This window comes from Balaenoptera musculus, chromosome 10, assembly GCF_009873245.2.
Source record: "Balaenoptera musculus isolate JJ_BM4_2016_0621 chromosome 10, mBalMus1.pri.v3, whole genome shotgun sequence".
Lineage (NCBI taxonomy): Eukaryota > Metazoa > Chordata > Mammalia > Artiodactyla > Balaenopteridae > Balaenoptera > Balaenoptera musculus.
This window is the reverse complement of record NC_045794.1, coordinates 86418337-86442857: the sequence shown is the minus strand read 5'-3', so window position 1 is coordinate 86442857 and position 24521 is coordinate 86418337. Positions and strand designations below refer to the sequence as shown.

General features: G+C 38.7%; 2 protein-coding genes across 15 annotated transcripts in view; one reads left to right on the top strand and one right to left on the bottom strand.

Annotated features, from left to right (window-relative positions):
• Positions 1-5150, top strand: part of GLT8D2 (glycosyltransferase 8 domain containing 2) — a 53522-nt gene extending 48372 nt beyond the window's left edge. For 11 of the 12 annotated variants that reach the window (XM_036867597.1, XM_036867595.1, XM_036867592.1 and 8 more), the window contains 2 exons: positions 1247-1359; positions 4196-5150. In XM_036867597.1, the coding sequence (XP_036723492.1) occupies positions 1247-1359; positions 4196-4368 (286 nt within the window). In that variant the 3' untranslated portion in view covers positions 4369-5150. Of the gene's footprint in view, positions 1-1246; positions 1360-2204; positions 2482-4195 lie in introns of those variants that run through there. The other variant, XM_036867600.1, reaches the window with a different exon arrangement.
• On the bottom strand, positions 4919-23813 carry TDG (thymine DNA glycosylase). Of its 3 annotated transcripts, none has more exons than XM_036867586.1 (10): positions 23559-23813; positions 15627-15766; positions 13396-13637; positions 12503-12572; positions 10965-11100; positions 10681-10763; positions 10507-10601; positions 7870-8041; positions 7326-7451; positions 4919-6902 (listed from the first exon to the last, which is right to left on the bottom strand). In XM_036867586.1, exons 1-10 carry the CDS (start codon positions 23579-23581, stop codon positions 6769-6771), a joined length of 1221 nt encoding a protein of 406 aa, XP_036723481.1. In that variant the 5' UTR covers positions 23582-23813; the 3' UTR covers positions 4919-6768. The 3 variants fall into 3 exon arrangements, with proteins under 3 accessions (XP_036723481.1, XP_036723484.1, XP_036723482.1); XM_036867589.1 differs by lacking the exon at positions 23559-23813 and adding an exon at positions 23286-23468 and having other exon boundaries at positions 5293-6902; XM_036867587.1 differs by lacking the exon at positions 23559-23813 and adding an exon at positions 17900-18015 and having other exon boundaries at positions 5293-6902.
• Positions 23814-24521: the final 708 nt, after the last annotated feature.

Here is a 24521-nt window from a genome sequence, read left to right as displayed (position 1 = left end):
AACAATAAGTTTGATGATCTCAGGCATATATTCCAACTAGCCTATGCTCAGACTTCCTCTGGCCTGTTAAGATTGAGAATGCTGGGTTTCCTGAACAGTGATATTACCCTCATTCACTTAGACATTATAATCCATAACTGCAGGATCTTAGGGTGTGGAAATTTGCCCTTCCATCTGTCCTGGAAAATGTGCTGTGTATCCTGACATCGCTAACTTCCTTAAGGATCCTTTAGAAAAATGAATCCAGCTTGATTTCCTAAAGCAATGTCTGTGTTTGGTCTTTCGTCAGTTTAAGCCCCCAATGAAATTTATCAAGTCCTGTTTGTAAAGTCAACTTTTTAAAGACTGAATTTTTTAGATCAACTCTAGAATTTTTTTTTAATTAATTTATTTTTGGCTGCATTGGGTCTTCGTTGCTGCGCGCGGGCTTTTTCTCTAGTTGCGGCGAGTGGGGGCCACTCTTCGTTGCGGTGCACAGGCTTCTCATTGTGGTGGCTTCTCTTGTTGCGGAGCACGGGCTCTAGGCGCGCAGGCTTCAGTAGTTGTGGCACGCAGGCTCAGTAGTTGTGGCTCGCGGGCTCTAGAGTGCCGGCTCAGTAGTTGTGGCGCACGGGCTTAAGTTGCTCCGCGGCATGTGGAATCTTCCGGGACCAGGGCTCGAACCCATGTCCCCTGCATTGGCAGGCGGATTCTTAACCACTGCGCCACCAGGGAAGTCCTAGATCAACTTTAAAATATGCATAATACATTGACTGACTTAAAGCTAAAAAAAGTAAAGTAAAATAAAGATTGAATTTTTAAATCATTTTTCATCATTGAAGTATTAAGAGAGAAAATAAAAATAACACAACCACTATTATCATGGCATTGTATATCCTGTCCATCTTTTTTATCTGGATATTTTTAATATTATCATAACCTTGAATTTGTGAGTAAAGTCATTCTAAATAATGTAGGATCAGAATTTGGGATCTTCGAAGTTTGCCATAAAAAGGCCTGAGAAGTAAAATGGCAAAATATTAACACTCTGTGGATCAGGGTAAAGTATATGGGAGTTCATGGTATTCGTCTTACAATTTTGTGTAGGTTTAACAATTTTCAGAATAAAAAGTTGGAGAAAAATGAAAGACCATAGACTTATTATATAGTGAGGGACTGTCTTACACCTTTTAAAATGATTAGATTCTACTTCATCTGAGTCTGTGGGACTCCAGGACAAATGTTGCTTTTCTATTCTGTTTCTTAGGGAAAATCTCTACAGCAGCTCCCTGGGAGGAGGGGTGGCCACCTCCCCAATGCTGATTGTGTTTCACGGGAAATACTCCACCATCAACCCCCTGTGGCACATAAGGCACCTGGGTAAGTATTTCAGAAGAACACCAGTGTGCATTTTATAGACCCAGTGAGCACCAAGGTGAAGAGCGTGTGCTATTGCACCAGCTTCCTCAGTTCAAATCCTCCAGGTGACCTTGGAGGTGACCTTGGACACGTTACTTAAGCCTCAGATTCTGCAAATGCAGGTGATAAAAATGACCTGAGAGGTGTGTTTCTAGGAATTCAGGAAAAGCAATTAGACTCATGCTTAGCATATAGTATGTGCTTGCTAAACATGAACTATTGTTACGATGGAACTTTCACTGTCAGAACTTTTTCACATGCCTTTATTGCCCTCTTGCAGTAGCCCATAGTGGACAAAACCAAATGAATAAGCATAACAGCTTATGATGAATTTAGATAGCCAGCAATTTCTCTTTTAAAAAGAAGTTGTTTAATGACTGTGCACTACGTGAGTCCCTCAAGTCTTTTATTCACTCTTCACTACAGGAGTACAGGCTCTGGGGTATGGACTGGAGTCCCAACTCTGCTCTTTTCTATGACCCTGGGCAAGTTACGCAAGCTCTCTGTGCCACAGTTTCTTCACTTGTAAAAGGAAGCTAAAGGAACCTTATGTTTTTACAAGGAACAAATTACCTAATATGTGTAAACTGCTTAGAACAGAGCCTGGCACAGAAGACATTCACATTCATTCAAACATATGGCCACAACCCATTAGCCAAAAACACTGGGCCAGATCTGTTTAGAAATGTAGAAAGGTTTTGAATTTTTAAAAGGTAATGTTGTGCACGTACTTACATTATGCAGTACCCTGAGAGGGTTATAGATTTTGCTGCCAAAGAAGTTATTAAAAATCTTTTTGTTTTCAGACATTTGGGGATTGATTATTTTAGAACTGGAGACAATGGATTGTGGACTTATATTTACCAGGTGCCCATACACTGCCAAGCCCTGGGCTAGGCTCCAGGGATAGACGTGAACATTACTTCTCTCAGAACAATCCTGCAAGGTGATATGTCCCCTACTCTCCCTTGTAAAAGGAAGGACAGACAAAACTGTGGAAGTTGGGTTACTGTCTCCTCTGAATGATGCTGTATAGATTTGCTTCTGCCTCACCAGAATCTCCCGATTTTTCTGAGCATCCATATGCATACAAGGGTGACACGGGGACATTAAGGACACTAATATTCTGTCTGATTCGCTTTATAGTAATGTTGGGTTCACTGTTAGGTCAAACATCAACATTTCCATGTGATGAGTGTGTAGAAAATCCCATCAAAGTGGCATATCTATGAAAATGTTGTGTAGGAACAGCTATGCAGAGCTTAGATCGGTAGGGTTAGAGCAGTTTCTGATCTTGGAACAGAGACTCAGAATTACATTTTATGAACCATCTAACTTATTGACAAGTAGGAAGGGGCAGAATCTTCCCAAGGGAGAGATGTCATTTTTCCTTGTAGAACAGAGCCTACATCTCTGCTGAACGTTTTGGAATCAGGGATGGTCTGCAAAGTAAAGCTACACAGAAATCATTTGAAAAATGATTCCGTTTCAGAGTTTTGTTGAAAGCAGAAAGCAGTGTAACACTAATGGGTATTAAGTTTGGGTCTAAACAGGTAGGCTTAAGATTTTTAAAATTTATGAAATTTATTTAGCTAAGAGCAAAACTGCAAGCCCCTACAGAGTCCTTCAGTCGTGGGGCTGAGAGACAATGTCCTACTTCCTGGAGACTTCCCACGTGAAGGCTCTGCTCCCCAGATGAGCATTTCCTTGTATAGATTCTTTGGAAGTTGATAATTATTCCAATTATGCTACTATAGCCCAAACACCTAGCTCCTCTTCTGCAACTCCCTGCACAGCTATGTTTATGAATAATGAAAGAAAGGTTTGGAGGGGGGTGTTTCCCTCTTACATCATATGTTAAAACGAGAATAATAATATTCTAGCTATTCATCCTCTCTTGACTCAATGGACTTTCAGTTTTTTTTTTTAAAATACCACATTCTCTTTCCTAGAAAGAAAATGTAACATGATAGGGATATTTAAAAAATTTATATTCACAAGATCTTAATGTACTTCTGGAAGAGATATTCTAAAAATATTCTGATCAATAACAATATCAAAGTAAATGCGTAGTCCCTAAGCGATTACTTATGAGGAGAGTAATATTCAAATGGAGGCAGCTGTTTGTTAAAAAGTAGATCTCATTCTCAGTCACATTTTATAGGGTAAACACAAGACTGTTTAAAAGAAAATGCTGCCATATTAAGGACGGAAAATGCAGAGAAACAAGAACTATAAACTCTGGGTGGGAGTGAAATTAATACAAAATCTTTGGGGAACAATTTGACAATCTCTTATCAAAATTTATAAGGCACAGACCCTTCAATCTAGCAGTTCCATATACAAGATTTTATCCTACAGATATTGTCTATACAAGATATGCATAGAAGACTGTTCATTGTAGCATTGTTTATGCTTGTGAAGGGATAGAAACAGCCTAAATGTCCTTAATAAGAAACTCACTCAACAGTCATATATCCATTCTATGCAGTCATTAAAAATGATTCAGTGAAGTCACATGTGCTGCTGTGCAAAGTTTTCCAAGACAGTAATTTTAAAAGGCAAGGTACAAAAAATACACACACACACACTGGTATACAGGTAGAACATTACTGGAAGAATTTCACGAGAAACTCTTTAACAGTGGTTATTTTGGAAAATTAGGGTAGGTGGTAAATTCTTCATTGCATACCCATTGATTTGTCTGATTTTTTTTTATGATGAACTTGTATTGAATTTTTAATATAAAATTTTAATTTCCTAACAAACCTATTACTTTCCTCTAAACACAATGAAGGCTGGAATCCAGATACCAGATATTCGGAGCATTTTCTGCAGGAAGCAAAACTACTCCACTGGAATGGAAGACATAAACCTTGGGACTTCCCTAGTGTTCACAACGACTTATGGGAGAGCTGGTTTGTTCCTGACCCTGCAGGGATATTTAAACTCCATCATCCTAACAGCTGATATAACACGACATTTTAAATATTTCCTGTATAAATAATGTGGAATTGTCCATTTGTAGCCTACCATACCACTGTTCTTTATGAACAGTACCTTTGATACAAATGATCCACAAAAACAAAAAACCCTACTGTGTACAAATAGTACCTTGAATCATATAGGTATTGATTTACTTCCTTAAGTACAAGTGGCAATTATAGAAGATAATGTGAGTGAAACATACTATTGGGAAGAAATAAACCCAGATAGATTTCAGCAATCAATTTGCTTAACTCTGAATGAAAATTATAGCCACAAATTTAAAAAATTTCTAAATGTATTTTTCACATGTAGATATTTTTTAACAGGTTGCCAGTCTTGTCTTGGGTAGAACAGTATATTACATTTAAAACATGAAATGTCTGAAAAAATAAAATATTCATAGATTTTTAATGATTTTCATTATATATTATTCTACATGTTAAATATAGTAGAAGACAAACTGATCTCAGGTGAACATGGGGAAAGAATACCAGTAAGTCTTGCTAAAGAAAACAATGCAACTTAAGGATAATCATCTTCAATATTTTTTATTGTAAAAATCATCAGATTTTCAAATGAATTTTAAAACTTTTTAAATATTATTTAATGAAAAAGTCTCATATTGTTGTGTATAGGGTATATCAACATTTACTGTTCATCTGTCATATTTAATGAAAAACACCATTATTGTATGCTTGAAAAAAATCTTCAAACCCATTCTCTCGTGCGTGTCCATCATAATTTAAAAGGTATTTTCTCCACTCCAAAAAAAAATCCATGTAAGGCTGTAATTGTTAAAAACCAAAGTAATACCTAGTTACATGCTTTACAGAGTCCCAGGAAAAAATAATTAAATTGTTCCTAATCCCTGATGCAAGGCACTTCAAAGCACCTGCACAAAACATCCATGTAAACAGCAGTACAGTACGTGATTTAAATAACACGAATGACTTTTACACAGCTTTACCTAGACTAAAGGAAAAATAAAATCCATCATAGCTACAGCTAAAAAAGCATGTTAAGATTCACAACAATAATTTGTATCTCTTATTACAAAAAAAACAGGCTATATAACCTTTTAGAAAAAAAAACAAAACCTCATAAATATTTTCATATCAAGAAACAGCATGCTTCCTGGGTAGGTATAAAATCAGAATATTCAGAAGTGATCAGGAGTAAATGCAACTGGCATTTCTGAATACCCAGCTTTGATATCCACCAGGCCTAGTAGTCTGGACTATTTGTAGCACCATGGAAAATGCATTAGAAAATCACAAAGGTACATTACTTCAAAGTAACCTGGCCATGAGGTTCACTTAGTCCACAGTAACAAATAGCAATGATGAAGAGAAAGAATTTTTAAAAATTACTGGCTTATTCGATTTACCTAGCAAGAAAAATCCTGTATTATTTATTTTAGTACATCTCATGTACATAAAGCACCAGTTTAAATAAGATTATCAAACACCTCCAGCATCTTGTTACTCGATCTGAAAGTTCATTTCTCATCATTTCCATGTTACATGCTTAAAGCCAAGGAGGATAAAATTTGAATGGTGATAGATACTGAGAGAGAAATTCAGTTCCTTCCCTATCAAATGTATGTCTCTCAAGTAAAACACAGATGAAGTAGCAAAATTTAAAAGGTCTTCTGCACTCTCTGGAACTTACCGTCCCAGCAGAATAGTTTCTGCCTACTAGAGGACCAGCACGTGGGGGTGAGAGGGCCAAAGCCAGGGCTCATGGCCCTGAAAGGTAAGGCCGGGTTAGCCTTGCTGCTGCAAGGCCATACTCTCCGTTTCTACTACCAAGCAACTCTCACAGACGCTCACCACTGGTAAAGCAAGGAGGTCTGAGTGTGAATACAACTCAGGAAGCCCATCAAACACCACTAAAAACTACCAAATGAGACTCCGCTGAGGGTTAACCTCACAGATGAAAATCAGCACATTTGCCTCTTTACCAGCGGGAATCTCATCATCAGCACGCCCTTCTTACGCACGAAAGGGATAACGGGCGTCTAAGTTTACGCACAGTTAATAATCAAGTGTAAATATGCAGACTCTTTCATTTTTAAATTACAGGTTAAAAGTGACTCCCAAAAGAAAATCAATTTCTTCATAAATGAAAGATAGTTTATAAAAAGCTGGAATGATGATTAATTCCAATACAAAAACTCATACACAAAAAACTCCACTTTCTCCTGCCAAAGTACTTAGGTCCGTAAGTAGTTCTACTGTACCATGATTAATTACATCACCAGAGTAAAATATGAATAAAATACTTCAGTTAACAAACCACTTTGAGGTGGTGTCAAGAGGGCCACTTCTTGACAACTGCATTAAAACTGCAGCATTTAAGCAGGGCTGAGAAACACCATTCTTAAGCATGGTTTCCTTCTTCCTGTTCTTGCATCCCACAGTGATTATTAAAGGAAGGAATCTGGTCTGTAAATGACTGGGTCATCCACTGCCCATTGGGAATGTCACTGAAAGTTGATCCTCCACTGTCAGCCACTGGCGGGGGGGAAGGGAGGAAGAATGTTAGTTTATTCTATTTAAAAGCTTTAAATGATCTAATTAGGCGATTTTAACAGTCCAGTAAAGGAGAGCTGTTATTAAAATAGTTAAGCAAGCTTCTTGAATACAATTGTAAATTTCTATTCTATTTTAAGATACGGACTGATAAATCCTCATTTGTTATTCAAGGAGGGAAATGCACTTAGGATGACTTAGAGTCAGTGACTTAAAGAAAATGAGCTGTAAAAGCTTGTGAAGTTAAACGCCAAATAACCATCGAATTTTCACTCTAAGTCACTAAATAGATTTTTGTATTTCCGTTCCCATTCTTCAGTAATTTACTCTCTCGAAAAAAACTTTTTTCCCCAATCCTGGCAAAACCGAGTCTTTGAAAGAAACAAACAGACAGAGGGGACATACTCAGCCCATCTGAAGAGAAGCTGCAGGGTTCACTACTGCACGGATTTTCACTATAAGCGCCACCGTACGCTGCTTCATAACCCGGATCATACTTTTCTTCCTTCACAGCCATCTTCTTTGCATCCTCTGTGAGAAGGGTAAAAGGGATTTAAAACTGATTTTGTATAACAATTTTGAAGAGAGCTTTATTCAGAAATTATCGTGAACAAATCTTTTTCTTGAATTTCACATCTGAGACACAACTTCCGCTTTGAACTCTTTGTAACATAAACCAAATTAACTCATAAAAGCTGTCAAAACCTATTAGATTTAATTTTAGGTGAGCTACACTGCTTCTTGGCTCCTCAACATCTGTAGGAGCCCCCAGATGAGACGGGAAGTCCTCGGTAAAAGGATTTTAATAGTGACTAACACCTGTTATCAGAGCACTCTGGCTGCCAATATAATTGTTTTCTTTTCTCCTGCTTAATTTAAAATTCACAACATACTTTCTATAATGTAGATATACATGAAATGAGCAACAGGAGTGATAATGGTAACATACCTTGGGCTAGCCGCAGGTCAAATGTATATTGCACTTCTTGAACTTCTGTGTTTCGCTCAATGCCTTTCAACTGATCTCTTAAGTCTTTCAGCTTAATGTAGTAATGAACTTTGTCCTGGGCCCGAGGAAACTGAGCACATCTTGCACTGGATGATGGCATAACATAGCAGAGCTAGAATCATAACATTTTGTAGTTATAGAAATCTTACAAGTCTATTGAATCCACTCATCTTGAGATTAGAAAATCTTTCTTTCGGTTAATAACTTGATACTTATCATATAAATATATGCAAAATCAATAAAAGTAGCTGTGTTTGAGTTCAAATTTGTAATATTTACTTAGTACAAAGTCAATAAATCAAAAACAATGAGGCTTCCTGCCTCCCCCAGTGTTCGTACAAAACGACATATAAGCATACAATGAAAAGTCTTTCCTCCAAATTCTGTTTCTATCCACCTAGTTCTCTTTTCCAAGGGCAATCAATTGCTAGTTCCAGAGGTTTTCCATGAATACACAATCAAATAAACGTATCTGATATATGTACTCTCCCTCACCCCTTTTAAAAACACACAAATGGGGCTTCCCTGGTGGCGCAGTGGTTAAGAATCTGCCTGCCAATGCAGGGGAACCGGGTTCGAGCCCTGGTGTGGGAAGATCCCACATGCCACGGAGCAACTAAGCCCGTGAGCCACAACCACTGAGCCTGCGCATCTGGAGCCTGTGCTCCGCAACGGGAGAGGCCGCGACAGTGAGAGGCCCGCGCACTGCGATGAAGAGTGGCCCCCGCTCGCCGCAACTGGAGAAAGCCCTCACACAGAAACGAAGACCCAACACAGCCAAAAATAAATTAATTAATTAATTAATTAAAAAAAAAAACACACACAAATGGTAACATGCTCTATTCCCTATCCTGCACCCTGCTTTTTTTACTCAACAATGTATCTCAAAGATAATTCTGTATCAGGTATCTATATCAGAGTAAAACAAGCTTCCTTTTTTATAGCTGTGTAGTAGTTTCATAATTTAACCAGAGCCCACCTGTGGGCATTTAGGTTGTTTCCAATCTTTTAATATTATAAGCTGTAGTGAAAAACCTTGTATATATTTTATTTTGAATATGTGTGAGTCTATCTGTTGGATAAATTCCTAGAAGTGGAATGGCTAGGAAGAAAGATATTTGCATTTATCATTTTGGATGATGATGACAAATTGTCCTTCACAGAGCATAATGTATATCAGGATATATATATATCTTATATAAAAGAGTGAGGCTGCTGAATTATGGACTTTCCAGTTGCAATTTTTTACAATTTTTAAATTGGCCTCTATACCATATATTACAGAAAAAAAACCAAACCGTATTGACTTATTTTGTTTTGTTTATGCAGCATTTAGAAAATCCTGATTCAGAAAGATATGTAGGTGCAAACGCTACCAGGTTTTGTAATAGCACATTTTCCAAGCTCAAGATAGTCTTCGATTAAAGTGATCCAGAAACGTGAAAAAGTAGATTTTTTCAAAGCTGGATCACTAATATCATCAATAACTCTGAATACTTCATGAGAAAGAATAAATTTTATAAGATAAATGCACTCACAGATCATTGTAAGAGCTAAAACTACCTATCTTGATATGATTCAGGTTCACTTATTATTGCACTACTCTGATCACACATCCAAGAGACATACCTGAGCCTCATCTGGCATTTAAGGGACAATAATGCAGTACTTTATAGGAAGTAGTGAACTCATTTGTACAATTTTACCCAAGTAGACAAGGGTAGGCTGCAATTTAAAGAATGACCAGTGCTACAACCTACTTGATCAATCACATATTTATTAGTTAAAAACAGAAGAAATTTAAAAAGAAGTTAAAATATATATTGGTGGCAGAAACTTTATTCTGAGGTCTCCACAAAAACTTGTCAGCACGTTGGCTTCTTGTCATTTAAAATGCTGTCTGTAACACAGAGGTCTGTGCATGTGTATTTTTATTTTAGAAGTTGTAAACAAAACTTAAAACTATATTTAAGAAGCAAACTTTGAATCAAATGTCTGCAGAAACTCCACAGAAATTATAGAGTTTGAAACCCAATGTGTTAATTTCATGATGCCTTTATGTATAAAGACAATAGCACCAAATGCCAGTCAGGTTGGCTAGATGCCTGTCTGCAACGGGGCTGTTCTGTTTATATGGCTTTAACATGAGACTGGGCCAGGATATATAAACGGGGGGTGATTAGCAGTTTCACTAATCGGGATCATGTCTATATTTACATGTTTGTTTCACAACTGAATAAGGGCTAACCCACTTGAATTTGACAACAATATGCCATTAAATATATTTTGAATGAGCTTGTGAGCCAGCTCCTCTCGATATTTTAGCCAAATAACATAACTAACATAATGTCATAAAGACATTTATCTGACAAATGTTTCTTTTTCTAATAAAACTATAACAGTATCTGAATTAATTTGCAACTATTATTTCAAGTTGATATGTAGATATTATTCCACAAAATACAGTGGTTTTTTTTCACAGCATAAATTAAAGATGGACAGAACAAATAAAAAGGGGAAACTAGCTAGAGAAAATTCATATTTAGTTGATTTACAAATGCAGTTTTAAGGACTTACAGTTTCTGTGTCTGGGATCTTATGCGGTTGAAGTCCAAATTCTAAGTTCTTAACTTTTATTCCAAAAACTTCCTTACTAAAAATGTCATAAATACCTAAAATGAAATACAAGCATATTTACATTGCCCATAACGTTAGCCAAGAAAAAAGATAAAATTTAAAAGTAAATCTTACATTTTCCATTAAACACTGCTATTCGTGGCTGATATTTCTGTAATTTCTGCACTAGAATACGTCCTCCTTCACGAAATTCTTTACTAAAATCGAATTAAAAAGTAGTCAAAATATAAATATGGCAATATTTATAATACGCTAAATTCAGATAGCTTTCTATAAAAGATCAAATCATATAACGGTTAAGCTCAGCTTAAACTAGATACATAGGATCCTCCTAGAGTACATGAGGCACCCAGCATGACCAAGGTTCCAACCGATAAAACCGAATGTTATGCAATCACCTGGAAAGATCCTTGCTGCCTGGTGTTGTCCTTTCCACCATATTGGTAAATCCAATACCATATTTTCCTGGTAAAGTGTGATCATCCATGTGATTCAGTTGGACCTCACTCAGCCCTGACATAAACAGACACTTCCCTGTGAAAAAGAGAGTTCAGTTTATTTCTGTAGAAGGTCAAAGGTTTTTCTGCCCCATGTATTGATGTGGGTCTACTCTTGAAATTAAAAAAAAAAAAAAGATTTCAGATATTTAAAAAATTATAACATAGGTCAAATACCATACCAAGCAATTACTATGGGCTGGGTACTGTGCTAAGTCCTTCACATGGATTACCTCATTTAATTGTCGTAACTGAAATATTACTATTGTTTATCTCCTTTTTACAGGGGGTCAAAGTAAATGCTTGTTGAGTACACAGCTAGTCAGTGTAGTAAACTTCGACACTGTTTGTTTAGCTTTCTAATAACTGGAAGTACCACCACCTGCCCCTGGAAAACCCTAAACAGATAAACATACACCAATGGACTCAGGGCATGTAAGCATCTTGACAGTGGAGAAAATGAAAAGTTCAAACTTCTCTAGAAATTTTGTTTTCAAATAATGGAGACAACATGTTATTAGTTCCAAAAATACATTACTGTCATTTGTACTAAAGGTTTTTAATGCTGTTTACTTAATCAGCTAGTGTTTCCTGATTGTCTACTGCACGCCTTGTCTATTAGGCAGTGTTATAATAAGATGATTTATATATAGGACAATACAACAGGAGTTATACTTGGTTTTAAAGCTCACTCTACAAGTATGAAGGTCTTCAATACTATTTCTGCTAGATACAAAGCATCTGTGGAGAATGTCTCCAATCAGAGTCTCTCTTAACTATTACAGCTTGATTGCCAATGCATTTCATTTCTCCTAGAAAATAAGATGAGCAGAAATCTGGAAAGGTAAGTATTCTGTCTGTACTGGTACAACGATGTACTATTGTTACTATTCTGTAGATAACAGAATAGTAACAAAAAAGAAAAATCATTTTAAAAAAAGGTGTTAAAACTCACTGAAAACAACTCAAACCAAAGAGAAAGTACTCCTTTTTCATGCCCCTCCACTCTTATACACCAAAATGTTAACAGCGTCAGATCATTTCAAACCTTTTATTTTTGTGTAAAAACACATAGAAAAGATGTATTATATTTACTCAACCATAGTTTCTTTTTAAAAAACACAATTTGGTTTAAAAAAACAAGACCCAAACTATTAACAAGAATATCTAGTTTAAAAGTAAAATATTAAAAAAGGTAACCACAGGGACTTCCCTGGTGGTCCAGTGGCTAAGACTCCATGCTCCCAATGCAGGGGGCCTGGGTTCGATCCCTGGTCAGGGAACCAAATCCCACATGCTGCAACTAAGAGTTCGCATGCCACAACGAAGATCCCGCATGCGACAACAAAGACCCCGTGTGCTACAACTAAGACCTGATGCAGCCAAATAAATAAATATTTTTAAAAATAAAAAAAAAAATAAAAAAGGTAACCACTTACAAAAATGGTTTCCAGGTCCAGGGTAATGATGCCCTTTGTAAGCAGCCATTAGTCCTGGGTTTATGCCAATCTACAAAACAAAATGTTTGTACATTTTAGTCTTGAAAAGTAGGCTTAAGTCTTAGGGCTTCCATGGAGGAGTGGTGGATAAAACTGAATTGATTAAAATAAAAAGCTAATCTAGCATCAGAAGCTATTGCTCTATCAAGTACCAACTCTTGACCTGAACAAAGTATTCCATTTTGAGGAAAGAGATTTCCTTTATATAAAAAGTTTTGGTGTTGTTTTTAAAAACCAGTTTGACTCTCTCATATCCCCAGCAGCCTCACCCCCAACTGGGCTGGAAAGAGAGAGGAGCTGGAGCAATCAATCAACCTGAGCCCAGGTCCAGCCACAAGTCTGCTTCTCAACTCCCAACAAGCAGCTGACTTCACATTGTCTACACAGTTGTTTCCATGCTGATGTTTCTTACAGTTACTGACAAAAATCAAAGTTCAAAATCAGTGTTATCAATTAGGGAGAACCCACAGGCGTCATGCAACCTAAGTGAGTCACGCGGATTATTTTACGTAATTGCAATCCCTATGCCAAAGGAGCCACCTTCATCCTATCATCACCCCTGCTTCACCAATGGGGAAATTGGTGTCTAGGAAGGTTCAGGCTTGTCCGTGGTCATACCCATGTGGCAGGATGTGAAAGCAGACAGCTCTGCCCCGGAGCCCACCCTCTTAAACCAACCCATACAATACAACCTTAAGAAGGTGACTCCATTTACTACCAAGAGGATCTTAGAAATGGTTCTTTTCAGCAAAATGCTATTTGCAAGGATATGGTTAAGTAAAGTTAATCCACCAATGCTATTTATAAAACCAAAGGAGAACAAATATCCTTACAATCACAATGTCCAGATTGAAGGTCAAAATGTCCGGTAGAGTCTTGGTCAAAAGTTCAGCTTCTGAAACACCATTGAACCGGTCTACTTTTCTTTTCACTTTAAATGTGTCTGTAATTTTTTCTTGCTTTTCTTTTGATTTTGTGGACTTGCCAGATTTTTTGGCTTCAGCGGGTTTTTTGGGTTCCACTGGTGTTTTTGGTTCTGTTTTTCTGGGTTTTCTTTTCCTTCCTTTTGGAGTCTCTGAAACACAATGATTTCCAAGACGTAGATGCAGAAAACCTTAACTTACAAGCTTTATGCAGCTTTCCCAGAAAAGTCACCCCATCAACATCCTTTCCACTTTTCTCTTTTATTTCCCAACATCACTCTCCTCTGCAATACCTCCCCCTTCCTTCTGGGTCTATGTGGCCTCAACCCCACCCTCCTTCCTCTGCTAGCTGTTCTTGGGATGGAACGTCCTTTATAATCATAGATTGATTTTCCACACAATATTACTTGGCATCTTGGGCTCCCCAGGGACGCAATGTATCTATGTACCATTTTATAAGAATTCTAAATGTAAATACATAAATAGTTAAGTCAACAAATGAAAGAATAAATAGATAGAAAAACAGGGAGGAAGGGAAACATTTTAATTCAGTTCCCCCATAATTTCCAGCAGAACTCAAATGGCTTGTGGGCTTGTTTTAGGGACTGAGCGTATATTCTGTTCCCCACACAGCTGAAGAGGTGAACTGAGACATGCTGGGGATGAACTCTCTGTGCTGGCAGTACTTGTCAAAAGGTAAGACTAGGGCTCTGATCTCAGGACCTCAAGCAGAGTTTCTCAATCTTGGCCCTACTGACATTTGAGGCTGAATGATTTTGGGCTGTGAGGGCCTGTCCTGTACATTCAAGTATGTTTAACAGCAACTGGGGCCTCTACCCACTAGGTGCCAGTAGCACCCTGCCAGTCATGGCAATCAAAAGTATCTCCAGACAATGCCAAATGTTCCTTGGGGGAAAATTACCTGCGGACAAGCACCAGCGACATAAAATTACCCAAAGGAAGTCTTGATTTTGTCATCCGTAACTCTTTAACGTGGCACTTCATTTCTCGGGCCCCTATCCTTTTCCGCTACTATTTGGCGTTTCCTCAACTGAGCCTCCCATCCGTCCTCTCTTCTCCTCACACTGCTTCAGCCACTCCCTATGCCCAGGGGTCCACCTCCATCGGCTGGTGGCTGGAGAAGTCCTAGTGCTCCCTGCCCGGAGAGACAGAAGAGTCGAGGGCAGGGTGGATCTCCAATGCAGTGCAGTTAGATGTGCTCCGGCAACCATAAACTGAAACTCTGAGCACATTCCTTACACCGTACTGCTACACTGCAGAAAATCGTTACCCTCTCTCCACCATCCACCCCCAAATCTGTTCTCCTCTCTTCTAATCCCCTGTCTTGGTGAATGGTACCTCTTTCGTCCAAGTGCCAGACTCCTCTTTCTCCCTCACTTCCCGCAGGAAATCCATGAACCACGGCCTTGCCTCCAAGTTCTGCCCTGCTCTCTACCATATTATCATATATATTATTATTATTAGATACATATTTGATATATCTCTATTATAGTCTATCCTCTATGATATTAAAATATCAATCTATTTAAGTCCCCCTCTAATTCCATTCTCTCAACAGCTTCCTATCGCCTACAGAATAGAACACACATTCTTTAGGTTAAACAAGAAGCCTCGACTGCCCCCTAATCCAGCCTCATCTCTCACCATTTCTTTGCTATACTCCAGACTCCAATAACACAGAATCACGGTTTTTCAACTGTGTCATGCTTCTTCACGTCTGTGTTTCGGTGCACACTGCTCCCTTGGCCTGGAATTTTCCCCAACCCATTTGTCATGTGCTTCACGTGCTACTCCCTCACCGCTGAATTTCAGAGCTCTGGGAAGCTGCCTCTGAGCCTCAGTCCAAGTTAGGTGCCAGCCCCGCGGCATCCTGTGCCCCTCTGCATCACTTAGCGTACCGAGGAGTTCCATGTTGACTAGATTAGGAGATATTTGAGGGCAGGATTCATGTTCTTTTATTCCCCAAAACCTATCATAGTGCCTGGCACTTATTAAGTACTTAAAAAAGTGGATTAAATTTTTTAACACAAAAACAGAGTTAAAATTCATCATTAAACCCTTTCTTAAATATGTTGGCTAATGCAGTAGCTCATTTTCCAAAGTATCCTGGTGAAAACTACCTTGTGTGGGTTCCTGAGCAGGAGCTGGGGCTGGAACTTCTTCTGGCATTTCTTGTTCATTCATAACTGCCATAGGAACTTCAGTCATCATTTGTTGGAATGGAAATGTATAAAAAGCTTGCGCTTGCTGAAGGGAATAGCTGAAAGAACAATTAAGGATAAGATAAGAAGACAAAATTACCCAAATGGAAGATTAAATGGTCAGCTCCAAAAAACCGTCAGGATCCAAATATTTGTAACCAGATTATAGTATTTATTTAGAGTTGACAACAGGAGCAAAGAGGGGAAAAAGATCTCTTCCCATATGTACACATTTACCCATCCTTTACTGGGTGCCTACTAACCATCTATAATTAACTCTCACACTGTTTTAATGACAAAATGTGTCATCAGTAAAACTTACCAGTCCTGTCAGGTAAGCATGTACTTCCCTGAAATGAGATCATGGGAATTTTCTAGTAGACAGTTGAACCGCCCACCAGCCCATACAGGGTTGAAATACCCACAAAAATAATTTGTATTCCAACCTTCAGTATTTAATCCTCTTGTCACAAAGGTCCCCTGCAATTTAATCTTTTTTTTTTCAGTTTTATTGAGATATAGTTGACATGTAACATTGTATAAGTTTAAGGTGTACAACAGTGTTGACCTGACACACATATACTGCAAAATGATTACCACCAGAGCCTTAGCTAACACTTCCACCGGGGCATATAATTACCATTTCTTTCTTGTGGTGAGAACATTTCAGATCTGCTCTCTCAGAAACTTTCAAGTATATCCTTCAGCATTATTCGTTAAAATCACCATGCTGTACATTAGATCCCCAGAACGTGTTAATCTTATAACTTGAGGTTTGTGCCCTTTGACCAACATCTCCCCATTCCTTAAGAACTTAAGGTTCTCTTTTGATTTACTTGCCTGTTTACTTATGTATTCACTGGATCTGTTTTTTTTAACGGTTGCTGGGGGTTTTTTTGCCACTAAATGAGGACTAGAAATGGATATTTCCATAAATATCTGTGAATTTATGGAAAAGACTACTCTAAACCTCTCTTCTGAACATGATTTAAACTCTGTTCAAAGTGTTCTGTTCAATGTAAGGAACACAGGCCTTCACAGAAAACAAATGCTAAAAAATATGTCTGGTGACTATAAACCACTACCCCAAGCTGTTGCTATCAGCACAAAGCTAGGGAAGGAAACCCACATTTTATGAAACCTGAGTTACAGCTGATGCCAAAAAAATGCCATTAAATATGCAGAAGGAAGAAAAACACTAGGAAATAAAATGGATAAGTACCATTTACCATTTGGAGAGAAAAGCCATGTTTTCTGTGGCAAGCTTAATAGTTTCTTTTTCTGTGATGTGTGGACAAAGAAAACAGGGTGCTCAGAAAGCTGAGGTTAAAAAGGCAAACTAGCACATGGTACATGCATGAAATTTACAATGTGTAAATCATACCTTAATAACTTGGTTCTTAAAAAAAGAAGGCAAACTAAAACATTCCCCAGGATAAACTTAAACGGCCCAGGCAGACACAGGGTTACAAACTACCTGTGGGTGGCTAGGCTAGAACACTGGATGCTCAAAGAAAAACAGGGGCCCAATCTCAGTGGACAAAACAATGGTGAAGCATGTTAGCTTCAAGCTATCTTTAAGGGTAAGATGGTAAAGAAAAGATGAAGAATTAGTGAGAAAGGTATTAAACTATATATCTTAAGAGTTTTATTTCTTTAAATACATTGTTTTCAAATTATATGAAAAAATAAAGACAATACAATGATTTAGTAAACTATAGTATATTAACATGAGTCTACTATGCAGCTACTAAGAATTAAATTAATTGATATGTAAAAGCACAGAAAATGTTTAATATATAATAAAGTGGAAAAGAATACAAAATAATATTGTGAGCTAAGGCTGCTCATGGAGAAAGTATGTAGACAAGGACTAGAAGTTAAGTTGTAAAATTGAAAAGAAGCAAAAAGGGCTTAAACCTTGCCTGGCACAAAGTCAAATGTTCTCTTTTTTCACACTTTTCTTTAATAATATTCATAGCACTTCTGGATAAACTGTCCAAATACTGGCTGTGTTTATGACTGAGATATGCTAACGAGGAGCTGGATATGTAGCTAGGTTAGTCGAGAGATCTCATGTGGCTACCCTTGGAAATTCCAGTAAAACGCACTGTAACTTCGGACTGTGGCCAGTGACGGTTTCCTGAGATCTAATAGCCCCTTTCAGCTAGAATACATAAAAGAAAACTCACGTGATCACAATTAGTGAGTGTCGCACTGTCAGGAAGGCAACGTCTCACTCTCCCCCATGTCTATTGTTACGGCTCTCAGAGTTTCACATATCTGTCCCATTTTGAGCACTTCAAAAAATCCACTCTTAAAAATATAAAAACAAGGGAAACACCATTCCCATTACAAAAGGATTCTGAACTTAAAAAAATGAATTTCCAAAATGTGGCTCCTTTAGCATATTTAGGGGTCATTAAATTCTGACTTTCAGAAACTGAAAACCAACATTTCAGAATTCAGCTGGCCGAAGAAAAAGTGAAAAATACGGAAGAGAAAATGTGGTCTTATTTTAAGAGATATGCATCAATTTTTTTAAAAAAATCCAGAAACTTGGCTATAATATGGATGCGTCCCTTAATCTTTCTGAAATTATCCCTGGCACTTTACAGTAAGTTTAATTAGAAAAGAAATAGAGAAAGCTATGAAAAATAGAATGTATAAATTCTGAGGTAATGTACTATTTTTGAGCATTCAATTTAGCTTGATGATCTTAACAGCTTCCTAACAGCCGGAACAAAACGAAAGAGGGTGGACTACAACATTTTTACTACTTGGAGAAGACAGCATTACATCTGTACCAAACCCTTTATGAACTTGAATGCCAGGAAACTAGAGTTCTGGATAATTTAATTTTCTATTATCTAATAATGGTTAAATTTGGAAGCAGCATGAACCTGTTTCAACCTTAATGTGAAAATATTTCCTAAATACATTTGTTATATTTATATAGGATAACTGCCACTTCATAATTCAGAATTCTGCAATGTTTACGAACAATAATTTTCTCTGTATTAGAGACAGCAACAGAGGAGCACTTAGCATCCTCTCAGGACCTCCGTTCCCTCCCCATGAAAATGAGGGGTGAGATTCCGTGATGTCCACATATACGGAGAAAGTGTAGGAAATAAGACCAAACCTGTCCAGACTCAGAACGGACCCCAAAGCATTTTAATTTTCTATAATTCCCTGATATCAAACTTACGAGCATGATAAATGATTTTATTTCCCCGTGTTGACTTTTCTCCCCTATCATATGTGTTTGTCCCAACACACAAATGTTCTAGACACCTCTCCCCTTTTCCTGCAGTTAACCCTTTCCTCTCTCCTAGCCTCCATTTACAACCCCTTCACCTGAACAACAGTGCTCAAAGGACTGGTTTTTTACCACTGTCTGAAAGTGATTAAGTGTGTATTTTCCAAAGGTCTTTCTCAAAACACACACGGGCATGCATGTGCGCACGAGTGCACACGCACACACACACACACACACACACAGAGTTGACTAAGGAGTCCAGTTAATTCAGATTTTGCTGCATTTCAAAAAACTAACGGGGCAGTGGGATGAATTGGGAGAGTGGGATTGACATATATACACAACTATGCATAAAATAGATAACTAATGAGAACCTCCTGTATAGCACAGGGAACTCTACTCAGTGCTCTGTGGTGACCTAAATGGGAAGCAAATCTAAAAAAGAAAGGATATATGTATACATATAACTGATTCACTTTGCTGTACAGCAGAAACTAACACAACACTGTAAAGCAACTATACTCCAATAAAAATTAAAACAAACAAAAAACCCAAAAAACTAACTCTTTAAGGTTTCTCTAAGATGAATGACTCCAACTTCTTTAACCTTCAGTTATTTTCTACTATTTTAAAGATGTAAGTTGCTTTTTTTCTAAATATATTTGTCTTAGTTTGTTCAGGTTGCTATACAAAACACCATAGACTGAGTGGCTTATAAACAACAAATATTTATTTCTCACAGTTTTGGAGGTTGGAAAGTCCAAGTTCAAAGTGCTGGCAGATTTAGTGACTGGTGAGGGCCTGCTTTATGGTTCATTTTAGGTTGACTTCTTGCTGTGTCCTCACACGGGGGAAAGGGTGAGGGATCTCTCTGGAATCTCTTTTACAAGGCCACTAATTCCAATTAGGAGGGCTCTGCCATCATGACCTAATCACCTCCCAAAGGCCCCACCTCCAAATAACCTAACCATATGTTAGGTTTCAACATATGAATTCTGGAAGGACACAAACATTCACTCTATAGCAACATTTTATTACCTTCATTTAAACAAGCATACACAACACTGAATACTTACAAAATAACGATCAATGCTAAATAATCCAAATGCTCAACTAAAAGTGACTAGTTACATAAATTATGATGGAATACATTATAACTATTTAAAGCCTACGTTCAATATTGCTAAGTGGAAGTGCGTGTATTCACCATGCATTACTGGGTACTTACTGTGCAGGGTCTACTAGAAACTGTAAACACAAAAAACTGAGAATGAGCCAGAACCCCAACTCATTTAACTACTGTGCATCTAGCATAATTTCAAGTTTCCTCACTATCTGGTCATTTTTCTAGGACTTAGGATAAAACAAAATAAAAATACTCTATAGCCTCATCATCCTGAAACTGAGCAGGGCTATCAACTTCCTCATTCTGGAGACATATTACAAAATCATTGCATTAGCTTTACTGGCACCCACATTATACTGTTGATTCATACTGAATTTACCATCAATGAAAACTGCCCTTTGTCACCGCTCCCTCATCTCACACCTGTAGCACTGTTCTTTCCATACTTAAGCACAGGATTGTGCCTCTTTTTGTAACAGATGATTCACATTCCAGCCAGTTGGGAGCGACCTGGATTCTGACTCAATCTATCAATTCCACAAACCCCTCACAGAGTTGGGTCACTCAAATATTTTATCAGCATGCCATCAGCACCTTGAAGCTGTTAAACACTGAAAAGTTGGGGTAGGACTACATGGCATATCAGTATAGACCTCTCTTCAGCCTGGCCTTGACTCTCAGTAGTAAAGCAGTTTTGATTTCACCTAAGAGGACTGCCACCAGTCTATCCTTATCTTGCCCACAAAACGTACAGATGTCAGGGAGGCTGACTTTGAAGCTACACTGCGTGGGTTCAAATTTCAGCTCTGCCATTTACTAGTTCTGTAGGCAGGTTCCTTAACCTCTTTATGTCCCAGCTTCCACATCTGTAAAATGGGGACAGAAGCACCTAATTTATTGATTATGAGAATAAAATTAGTTAACACATGTAAAACGCTTAAAACAGTGCCTGGTATGTAACACATTTGTTATAACAAAAACAAAGACAACAGGGGATGATTAAATATTCTAGATACCCCTGTCATCCACCTTCTGATGCTGTCTAGCCTAGTATCATTATCAAAAAGGGAATGAACCTAGCCTGGTAGGTCTTGCTTTATTCTGAACTTATACTGTAGCTTAGTGGTCACTAGTTCCTTTAAATATGTTCAATAACCACTGAGAAGTAAAAATTTTATTTAGGATCAAAGTCAATAAATTCCACGACAGACTCCACCTGTGGAAAATAAAAGGGATCCATGTGTTTATTTTCAGACTTTAGGCCCCTCTCCTGTTGTCTACAAGTTATTAAAGAATACTGTAATCTGGCCTCTCACTTGAAATACAACTCATCTAGGTCAGGAAACATGATTTCTGTTAGAGCAGCTAAAAGTTCTCTTAAATGACCTCATTGATCTTGAGCTTTAAACCTAACAATCATTCTGCCATTTTCCATCTACAATCATTTTTCTTAACATGAAATGAAAAATCAAAATCAGAACTAAGTGCTTATATTTTCTGTCATCTACTAACAACATGCCAGTGAACAAGGCAGAAAACCCAAATCTTTCTTGTCCTTATTGTCCACACTAACTCAAAAAAGTTCTTGGTCTCTTTAACATTTCTAGAAAGCCCAATCTCATCTGAGGGTTAATCTTAACTGTCTGTAGTCTCAGTGGTCTGTGTCACACGTTTCCAGTCATTTTTGACTTGGCATCCTACTTCCCATCTCTGGTAAATGTCCTTTTCATGCTTGAGCTCATTAGAAACATACTGGTCCTCTTTTTCCTTTTTTCCTCTCTGGTTAGACTGTAGGTACTTGTTTAGACTCTTGAACTATTCTCTCTTTTTTAAAAAAGAGGTCTATATCTGTGGAATTTTTTTCTTTGAATTTTTTGAAATTAATCTTCCAAAGTAAATAGTAAATTCACTATACCCAAAGTTCCATGCCATTCCTTGATTAGCACAAAGTCAAGGATGACAGAGAACCACTTTCTCAGAATTACCTGGGGCCTGAGTCATTTCAGAATGCCCAAGGATAAATTCCTGAGAGTACTAACACAGAATTCTCCATATTTCCCAAGGCGAAAGCTTTGCAAATCAAAATAAAAAATGATCTATAACCCAATGGATTAAGTTAAGACCAAATATAAGTCAGACAGTTTTGAGCTAAACATTGTACCAAAGAGACCTATTACTTTGCTGTAAGACACTGAGTAAGGTCTGACGATGTGAACAACCAGCCCTCCCCAAATCTGTATTCCGGAACAGGCATGAGGGCCAACCGGACTCTGCCATTTTATTTAAGGTATTGAGCGTCCAGATTTTGGTGTTCGCGTGGGGCCTGGAACAAATCTCCCGCGGATACAGAGAGATGACTGTAATTTACTTCATGGAAGGTGTTACCCAGGTTTCAATTCTGATCCGAAGATCACAAAGATGAGAGTGATTTCCACAAGTTTTGGTGAATTCTTTTATTTCTAAAGTTCTTCACGGAAAGAAATGGAGTTGTTTATTTCGGGATTTGATTCATAATGTCAAGATGAAGTCTGCACTTCATCTACATATATCTCCTTCCCTAAACTCTAAGACAATCTATGTTGGTTACTTAAGCACACCCCTTCCACATAACGCCGACTCACAGCATGTCAGAACTGGATTTCACAGACGCCCTATTTTACAGATATGAACAGACTCAGAGAAGTTTAGTGTCTTGCCCAAGTTCAGGGCCCAATGGCCAGAAAGTCAGGATAATTTTTCATTAGGTCTAACAGTATTGTACTCCAATGTAAACCTTTTTTTTTTTTTTCCTTTTTAAATACTCTGTTACCATATTTAGTTCATTTGGCTTTCCGTCTGAGGTTCCTATTTCGAGATCCCTGCTTTTGCAAAACTCTCCACGCCTCTTACACTCCCCAAAGGACATATTACAAGTAAATTCTTAAGAGTCCCGAAGACCACTAGAACACAATTTCAGACGACTTCTTAGGAGTGTTATTCCTAGTCCCAGAATTCAAGAGCTCTAGTGCGGCAATGTTATCTACCCTGTGCCCCTGACGTCCACCTTTGAGGAAGGAAGACAGTAAATCTACAACTCTGAGATGCAAATTCCTGGAGTGATACGTGTGATACTACATCCTTACAGCTCTGCACGGTAATGGAGGGTGAAGGGAAATGTAGCCAAGAAAGGTAACCGGAACCAAATACTAACCGGAGACTGCTGGCTGCTTATTATCGCATTTTAATGCTGGCTAGCTGCCGGGAAGGACTGGAGATCGGGCCCCAGATGCAAGCGGCGCCAAGTCTGAGGGACCTATGCAAGGGGCGGCCCGAGCAGGCCGCCAGTGCGCACGCGCGGCCCCGGCCTTTGTACTGGGGCCGTGGCCTTAAAGACCCCCTGCGTGCGTGCGTGCGCGCGCGCGCCCGCGGCCTGCCCCGCGGCGAAGGGCGCGGGGGGAGGGGCGGCGCCCCGCCCCGGCCTTACCTGCCTGCGTTCTCCGCTTCCATTCCCTGCTGCCGATCGCGCGCGCAGCTACTCCTGCCCGGCAAGCGAGCGACCGGACTCTGTAGTACCGCGGCCCAAGCACGTACTGTGGTACGGTAATAACCAGACACTTAGATTCGATTGCTGGCAGAACTGGGACAGCGGCTGGCACTCAAGCTCCTCCCCCAAGTTTCTAGTCCCCCTCCCCCCAGGCCAGACCCACCCGCCGTCCGGCGCTTCCGTCTGCCCGGAGCCAAATCACACGCCCTGTGCTTGTCACGTGATGCAGGGCAGTCCAATCACGTTCTCTCCCCTCTCGTTGGTTCTTCTGCTCGCCACTTGGCCTTCCGGGAAACGTGGAGGATAAAAAGGCAGGGAGGGGGAATGCTCTGGGGTTGTAAGTTTTTGCTACCCGGCTTTTCGGTGGTGGGCTGGTGGCGGTGCGTGCGAGTTGGGGAAGTCCTCTCTGTGGGCGCTGTGTAGGTGGGGCCGTTATGCTTATCACAATTATCCAGGCCTTTCCACCTGGATAATTTTATTCCAATTAAAAAGCGATTTGCATTAATTACCAAGTAATTACTGTGATGTAGGACAAAGCAGAGACTTTGGTATCAGAAAACTGGGCCTCAGTTTCCTAATCTGTAAAATGAGGGTGATTGTAAAACGGCTTTGTAAAATGTGGAACTTTACGTAAACCGTTCTCTGCTTTACTTTTAATATGTAAAAATATAAAAGTTTAAAGTCTGTGAGAGTAGTTGGCACTCAAGCATCACCTCGTCCTTAACAACCTTCCAGACTAACCCCTTTTATTCTCACTGGTTGTTAAAGCTGGGTTTTGTTTCATTAGTTCTCAAGTTAATCGCTGGTTTTTGTACACGGACATCATTAAATAACTCTTAATGGAAATAGGCTTTTCTGTTTCTTTAGTTAGCCTGATGGGACACATGGCTGCCGTATTAGTTA

What these genes read in the sequence shown, in the direction of transcription:
- TDG (XM_036867586.1), bottom strand. Translation starts at nt 23,581, where the DNA reads ATGGAAGCGGAGAACGCAGGCAG. An exon ending in GAAGCGGAGAACGCAGGCAG is followed by an intron (nt 15,767 to 23,558) that starts GTAAGGCCGGGG and finishes TTGTTCTTTCAG; the next exon opens with CTATTCCCTTCAGCAAGCGC. An exon ending in CTTCTCTTCAGATGGGCTGA is followed by an intron (nt 6,903 to 7,325) that starts GTATGTCCCCTC and finishes CCCCCCCGCCAG; the next exon opens with TGGCTGACAGTGGAGGATCA.